Source organism: Mus caroli, chromosome 3 (assembly GCF_900094665.2).
Source record: "Mus caroli chromosome 3, CAROLI_EIJ_v1.1, whole genome shotgun sequence".
In the NCBI taxonomy this organism is placed as follows: domain Eukaryota; kingdom Metazoa; phylum Chordata; class Mammalia; order Rodentia; family Muridae; genus Mus; species Mus caroli.
In genome coordinates this window covers 81,781,391-81,789,563 of record NC_034572.1, presented here as the reverse complement: position 1 = coordinate 81,789,563, position 8,173 = coordinate 81,781,391, and the positions used below count along the sequence as shown (strand labels likewise).

The following is an 8,173-nucleotide window of genomic DNA, read 5'->3' as shown; positions in this document are numbered from 1 at the left end:
CTGTAGCTGTCTTCAGACACTCCAGAAGAGGGCGCCAGATCTCGTTGTGGATGGTTGTGAGCCACCATGTGGTTGCTGGGATTTGAACTCTGGACCTTCAGAAGAGCAGTTGGGTGCTCTTACCCACTGAGCCATCTCACCAGCCCAGAGCAGATTTCTTATATTTGTATATTAAGTGAGTAAATACCTCAGCATTCCGAAAGACCTTAAGCATGTCAGCATCGAAAGCTTCCACTGTTTTGTAATACCCAATGAGGATCTGCTTCTCTATGGTGCTGAGATCCAGGGGGTCAGAGATCTTCTCATAATAGTCAGCATTTCTGGAACACAGAGCAAGCGGTTAGTTGGTGCACTGGCTTCTTTTCTGAGCTCTACAAGGCTGTCAGAAAAGTACACGTACTTTTTCTTTGGGGGAAGATTCAAAAGTGGAGCTGCAAGGGCTTGCTGGGAAGAATCTGCAGAAGAACACAAGGGTTAGTACAGATATTTAAAAGACAAGGGGGGAACCTTAGTCTCAATGTCTGCCTGCCTGCCTGCCTGTCTGTCTGTCTGTCTCTCTCTCTCTCTTGCTATCACTTGAGATGTGCTCTGTAGTTTAGACTGCTCTACAGCGCATGGTGAAAAGGGTACCTGGACTTACTGACTGTCTACCAGCACAGCTGGCTTGCATTATTTTACTAAACTTTTATTTTTCTTGGCTAACTGTGATGATCCCTGCCTGTAATCCCAGAACTCCAGAGGCTGACAATGTTGAGAGTTTGGCTGGCTTACACTGTTTCAAAGAAGAAAAAAGGACTTTTTTTTTTTAAAAAATTCTTTTTTAAAGGGATGCTGAGGATAGAACTGAGAGCCCTGTACATGCAGTGGGAGGCTCCAGCCTATGAACACCCTCTCTTTTCTTTGTGGAGATAGTAATTATTTTTATGTAAACGAGTGTTTGCCTTTCTTTGTGGAGATAGTAATTATTTTTATGTAAACGAGTGTTTGCCTAGCTTCATGTCCGCACATATATGCAGTGTTCCACATGTGTGATGCAATGCCATGTGGGTGCTGGGAATTGAACCGGAGTCTTGTCAAAGACCAGCCAGTGTTCTGTACCATTTAGTCATCTCCCCAGCAGTACAGTGTCCTTTAAAAATAACATTTTATGTTTTATGTGTATGGGTGTTTTAGGTGTATGTACGTTTGTGTACCACATGTGTGCATGGTGCCTCTAGAGACCAGAGAGGACCAGATAACTGAATGTCAATCACTGGCAGCTGTGAGCCATCATACAGGCTGGGGATTCAACCTGTATTCTCTATAGGAGCACATAGTACTCTTAATAATACTAAGCCATTGTTCTGGATCCTAAAGGTCTTTGAACTAAAAACACTAGAAAAATCCACACTGAAACTTGGGAGGGAAAAGGTAACTACTTTGAGGCTTGACAGTCAAACACTCACCCCCACATCACAAACAGTAATTTAAAAATTGAGGATTATGACGGATATAGTGCATATTTAAAATATAACACAGTGATAGTAAATAAAAATAGTTTCTCATGAAGAATGTGAGCTGTAACTATTGAAATAGCTAGGGTATTTAGGGAAAATTCTTGCTTCTGCTCATTTGCCTGCTAGTTTCAAAGGACTATGCAAGCAAAGAGAAATGTAAGTTTCTCATTCTTGTACTAATCCTGTTATAGGGTGACAAATCTTTTTTACTTTATATGTATTGGTGTTTTGCTTTCATATTTATCTGTGTGAGGTGGTCAGATCCCAGGCAACTGGAATTACAGACAGTGCTATGTGGGTGGTGGGAATTGAACCTGGGTCCTCTGGAAGAACAGACAGTGAGTGCTCTTAACCACTGAGCCATCTCTCCAGCACATCTTTATTTTAAATATTTATTTGTTTTGATGGGCATGAAAGTGCACCACCTGCATGCACTGGGATGATAAATCTTTTTACAACAAAAAGATTTCCATATCCACAGCCTCTCATAATTGTTTGTAATTGATATTCCTGTTGGTGTGGATTCGACTGAATTCCAAATAAGAATTTAGTAAATATTAATTTTTTCATTCAGTTATGTTGATACCCATAGCATTCAGTGAGGGACTTTTCTCATTTGCTATCTCATTTCTGTTTTCTGTTTTTTTTTTTTTTATTTGATTTTTCGAGACAGGGTTTCTCTGTGTAGCCCTGGCTGTCCTGGAACTCACTCTGTAGACCAGGCTGGCCTTGAACTCAGAAATCCACCTGCCTCTGCCTCCCAAGTGCTGGGATTAAAGGCGTGCGCCACCACTGCCCGGTGCTATCTCATTTCTGATGGTGTCCTGTGCAGTGAAGGAAAGCAGTGACCTGAGAGTAGCTCCCTCCATGTGAGTCAGACCAACCGGGTGTGGGAGAAAGGGAAGCTCCACCTTCCAGAGACACACTGAGACAGGGTGTCACTATGCAGTCTTGGCTGGCCTGGGGAATGCTTGCTGTCCTCAAACCTCCTAAATGCTGGGACTAAAGAACCACCATGGGCACCCCCCCCCTATTGTTTGTTGATTCTGAGAAAGGGTTCTCTGTGAAGCCTGTTTTTCCTGGAACTCTTGAACTTCATCCACCTGCTCTGCCTCCTAAGTGCGGGGATTAAAGGGGTGACAAAACTTACACCTAAAGTAACACTTTTTTTTTTTTTTTTGAAGATTTGCCATCTCTCCGCCCATTTTATTTTTTTGATGTTGTAAGGACTGCTCAGGGTCTTGCCAGTGAGGCTTACCTGCCAGCTTAGCTCCCTCCTTACTATATTCTTGGGGTTAAGAAAGGAATGTAAATAAATAAAACAATTTAAAAAAAGAAAAAAAGCCAACAAAATATAAAAGATGAAGAGTAGACAAAACCTAACTAACCAAAGCAAATTCTCAAAATGTAAGGACAGGAAGTAAGACAGATAAACCAAAGTCAATCCTAAGAAGCTACAATTATGGGGCTGGAAAAGTGGCTCAGTGGTTATGGGCACTGGCTGCTCTTGCAGACAACCAGGCCTCCAGTTCCAGGACATTACACACCCTCTTCCAGCCTACAGGAGCACCAGGCAAGCATGTAGTATAGACAACACCCCCCCTAAATAAAAATTAATTTGAATAAGCTACAAATATAATAAAATGTTTCACCCAGTTTCATAGTTTATGTCTCTTTTTAAAATTTTATTTACTTTTATGTGTCTAGGTGTTTTGCCTCTATGTGTATCTGTGTACCACATGTGTGCTCGATGTTTCTGAAAGTTAAAGGAGGACATTAGACTCCCTGGAAATGAAGTTACAGACAGTTGTAAATTGCTTTGTGAATGTTGGGAAATCAAACCCCGGGTCCTTATTATTTAATAAAAACAAAACATTTATTTCGTATGCATGTATGTGTGCCAACCTATGAATGCAGTGGTGCATGCATGGTCAGGAAGAGGCAAACTCTAGTTGTCAGGCTTGGTGGCAAGCACCATGAGCTATTGTGTAAACCCAAAAATCTTTCATTTTTAAACACCCCTAATTTTCTGATCAGAAAGTTACTTACACCGCTAAAATATTTAGCCCTAATTTATAGTTGCTTGTTCATTCATGACTGTGTTTAAAAGACATGTCTTGTAAAAGGAAAGGTGGGGGCTAGAGAGATGGTTCAACAGCTAAGAGCACTGGGGGTTCCAGACTATCTGGGTTCAATCCCCAGCACCCACATGGCAGCTTTAAATGTCTGTAACTCCAGTTCCAGGGGATCTGACACCCTCATACAGACACACATGTGGGCAAAACACCAATGCATATAAAATAAAAAATAAATAAATCTTAAAATAAAAAAGGAAAGGTATTTACATGAATTTTTTCTAAAAAATTTATTATCATTTAATTATCTATCTATCTATGGATGTTTAGCCTGAATACACATTTGTGCATTTCTTAGAGCCCTGTGTTTTTCCACCCGCTGTGCACTGTCGTGTCTGTGTGAGCCTGTCAGATCCCCTGGAACTGCATGTGGGCACTGGGCACTGGAAGTGGATTCTCTGGAAGAGCAGCAGCCAGTGAGCTTAACTGCTCAGCCTTTTCTACAGCTCTTCTTGCTTGAACTGGATTTACTGAGGGTTGTGAGGAGTCATGTGGCTGTTGGGAATTGAACCTGAGGCTCTGGAAGAGCAGCCAGTGCTCACAATCATTGAGCTATGTGTCTGCGTATGATGGCTCACATCCTCCAGAAAGTAGTTTTAGGAGATTCGATATTACTTGTGTCCACAGGCACCTATACTCAGGTATATATACCGACATGCAGACACATATAGCTACAGCAGTGGCTGGAATGATGACTTAGCTGTTAAGAGCAGCACTTGTTGCTCTTACAGAGGACTGTGGTTGGATTTCCAGCACCCATATGGCAGTTCACAATCATCATTTTTTAAAAAAATTATTTATTTATTTATTACATGTGAGTACACTGTAGCTGTCTTCAGACACTCTAGAAGAGGGCGCCAGATCTCATTACAGATGGTTGTGAGCCACCATGTGGTTGCTGGGATTTGAACTCAGGACCTTTGGAAGAGCAGTCAGTGCTCTTAACCGCTGAGCCATCTCTCCAGCCCCCCACAATCATCATTAACTCGACTTCCAGGAGATCTAATGCCCTGTTTTAATTTTCTCAGGTACGCCTGGCAATCTATTCTTACAACTCACAAAAAAGCAGAAGAAACAGATTTTACCAAGTCATCTCTTCATCCCTTCATGGTCCATGAAGATACACGTGCCATGCCTTGTACACAATTAACAATATTAATGTGCTGGGAGTGGCAGCATATTAACCCTAGCACTCAGGAGGCAGAGGCAGCAGGTATCTGAGAGGTGGCTCATGGGCTTACGGTTAGGAGTGCTGGCTGCTCTGTGTTCTGTTTTGGAGACAGGGTCTCACTATGTAGCTCCAACTGGCCTGTGCCTTTCTCTATGTGGCCCATGCTCATAGCAGCCTCCCTAGTGCTGGGAAAGGCATGTGCCGCTGCACTTGTAATTTACAACTGTGATATCATCTCATCCATGGAAATTACACTATCCTTTAGCTAAAAAGTTATTTAAAAATACATTACTTAATTATAAATAATAAACTCAAATTGATATGTTCAAGACTAGAGGTTATTTGCTCTACAATTCTTTATCTCTGTCGACAGGTAGAATGAGGGGCAGGAAGTTAAGCAGTTAAGAGAACTTGACTGAATTAAGAGAAGACTGAGTTTGGCCGGGCGTGGTGGTGCACACCTTTAATCCCAGCACTCGGTAGGCAGAGGCAGGCGGATTTCTGAGTTCGAGGCCAGCCTGGTCTACGAAGTGAGTTCCAGGACAGCCAGGGCTACACAGAGAAACCCTGTCTTGAAGAACAAAAACAAAAACAAAAAAAGAGAAGACTGAGTTCAATTCCTACTACCCGTATTAGTCAGCCTGTTCACTCTGGCTCCATGTGATCTGGTGCCCTCTTCTGACCTCCATGAGCACTGCATGCACACAGACAAACACCCTCCCTCCCAACACACAATTGTTTTAGAGAAATAGAAGAGGGGATTAAGAGACTCAACAGTTGGGAGAACTAGCTGGTCTTTCAAGAGGATTCCCAGCACACACAGGGCAGCTCATAAGCATCTATAAATCCAGTTTCAGGGGATCTGATGCACTTTTCTCTCTTCTGTCGAAGGCACCCCCCCCCCCATAAAACAAACAATAACCTAAAAATAATATAGAGACAAATGTTGACTCCATGTCCTAACTTTATCCTCCCACGATGCTGCTTGTTTGTGGTTCTTGCTCTTGGGGAAGAGTGACATGTGTACCTCTGTAGGAGATGATGCCATCACAGATCTCTTTGAAGATCTGTGCTAGGCGCGCTGCCCGAGCCACTTCCAGGTTTTCCTCTGCAGCTGCCAAGCGTCTTGTTCGAACAGATCTAGCCGTCTGCAGGGCAGAGAACTGGGTCATGAAGACATCTGCAAGGAGAAGGTGAAAAGCAATTCTAGGAAATGAAGAATTTGATATATCCTTTTCTTTTCCAGTTGACTCCTGCAGTTTTTTTTTTTTCCTTGAGGATATTAAGTAGAATTAGTGGGCAGATAGTTGCTTCTCTTCCCCTAGAGAAAAACCATAAAACACTCGTGTTTCTGTAGTGGTAAATGCTACATAGTGCAGTAGCTGTGTATGTGCAGTTCAAAGTAAGCCTGACCCACCTCACCCTTCCTTTTTTTTTTTTTTTTTTTTTTAAAAGATTTATTTATTTATTACATGTAAGTACACTGTAGCTATCTTCAGACACTCCAGAAGAGGGAGTCAGATCTCGTTACAGATGGTTGTGAGCCACCATGTGGTTGCTGGGATTTGAACTCCAGACCTTCGGAAGAGCAGTTGGGTGCTCTTACCCACTGAGCTATCTCACCAGGCCCCACCTCACCCCTCCTTGCATAATACACTGTTTTTTTGTTTTTTCTTTAAAAGTCACTCAGCAGTTGAGAGTGTGTACTGCTCTTGGTGAAGACTTGAGTTTCCCATATCAGGAGGGTCACAACCACCTCTAACTCCAGCTTCAGGGTATGTGATGTCTTCCTTTAGACTTATACACTTACATGTAAACATTTGTAGATGAGTTCATGAGTGAGTCTAGGCTACAGGCAGCACTCTTGCTTATAAGAGTGCTTATAAGCACTCTTGCTTATGGTCTTGCACTGCTGCTAAATATCTTATCAAAATGAATATGAGCAGGATGATGGTTGACTGGAGAGAGAGAGAGAGAGAGAGAGAGAGAGAGAGAGAGAGAGACAGAGAGAGACACAGAGAGAGATAGATATCTCGAGGACAACCGAACATGTGTGTATGTTCACTTAAGGACAGGCCTATCACTATATAATTTTGGCTGTGTTCTGCTTCAGTTTTCTGAATACTGGGATTATAAGAATGTGCTATCACATGAGGCTCAAATAATGCTTTTTATATTCATCTATTTAGTGTAGAAGCAAGCAATCACAGGGAATTGGTTAGTAATTTGGAACTCCTTTTGTTGCATACACACACACCGTCTTCTAAAAAGTGGTAGCCTGAAAAACAAGTGGTAGCCTGAGACACTTGTTTTGTTTTGTTTTGGTTTTGGTTTTGAGGCAAGGTTTCTCTGTGTAGCCCTGGCTGCCCTGGAACTCACTCTGTAGACCAGGTTGGCCTTGAACTCAGAAATCCACCTGCCTCTGCCTCCCAAGTGCTGGGATTAAAGGCGTGCGCCACCACTGCCCAGCTAGCCTGAGACACTTAACTGCTCTTATTAACTCTTGCACACCCCTCTCTGAATAACTCAGCTAGCACCTTGTAAGGCAGGACCCCTACTGGCATGGAGCTGCATAAACACCCACTCTTTGAACAATGGAATAAGTTTGTCTTTCCATTAAAAAACATCTAACTTAAATTTTTAAAAATTGTACTCCACTTATGAGTAAGCAGGCTGAGCTGGCCTAAACTAGTTTTGAATGCATGCACGGTTAATACAAAATGTATCCTTAAAGTGAATTTTTGGGGGGAAATCCCTATTTACCATATTATGCCTATGCACAATGGAAGGTGTGCAGGATTAAAATAAGATGTATCACAGGAAGGGGCATGTGATAAAAATGGTTATATACTTTGATCTGTCTGCTAAAATAGGTCCTCAAACTCTGATGCTCACAGCCAAACTCTTGTATCTCATAGCTGACTGAGCACCTGAGTACATTCTACTACTTGAGAAGCCCGATGGATGGCACGCTTGACAGTAATCTCACCTATTTTATCATTTGCTTTGAGTAAGCTGCTACTTTTGAAAATCCACGTGAGCCTTTAATTCTTTGAGTAAGAAGTCAAGAATATGGCAACACCGAATGTGTATATTCAGTAAGTGATTGTAAGATCTTATCTGTTTGGTTTGTAACTTCAAAGAGATTCCAAATTGCTGAAAGGATTTAAAATTCTGGGAAAATCCAATTTTCTCTGGGCTGGTGAAACTGCTAAATAAGCAAAGATGCTTGGTGCAGAGACTAATGACCTGAATTGGAACCACAGGACCCATGCAGTCGAAAGAGAACAGACTCCCGCAAGCTGTCCTCCAGCCTCCACATTCACCCTGTGCCAAATCTCCCAGTGTCCCGCGTGTGTGTGTGTGTGTGT

At 42.3% G+C, this 8,173-nt stretch overlaps 1 protein-coding gene across 9 annotated transcripts in view; it reads right to left on the bottom strand.

Annotated features, from left to right (window-relative positions):
• Ash1l (ASH1 like histone lysine methyltransferase) overlaps positions 1-8,173 on the bottom strand; it is a 130,898-nt gene that overhangs the window by 16,161 nt on the left and 106,564 nt on the right. For all 9 annotated transcript variants that reach the window (XM_029475227.1, XM_029475230.1, XM_029475229.1 and 6 more), the window contains 3 exons: positions 5,830-5,982; positions 401-455; positions 188-320 (listed from right to left, as the gene is read on the bottom strand). In XM_029475227.1, coding sequence (XP_029331087.1) covers positions 188-320; positions 401-455; positions 5,830-5,982 — 341 coding nt within the window. The remainder of the gene's footprint in view (positions 1-187; positions 321-400; positions 456-5,829; positions 5,983-8,173) is intronic.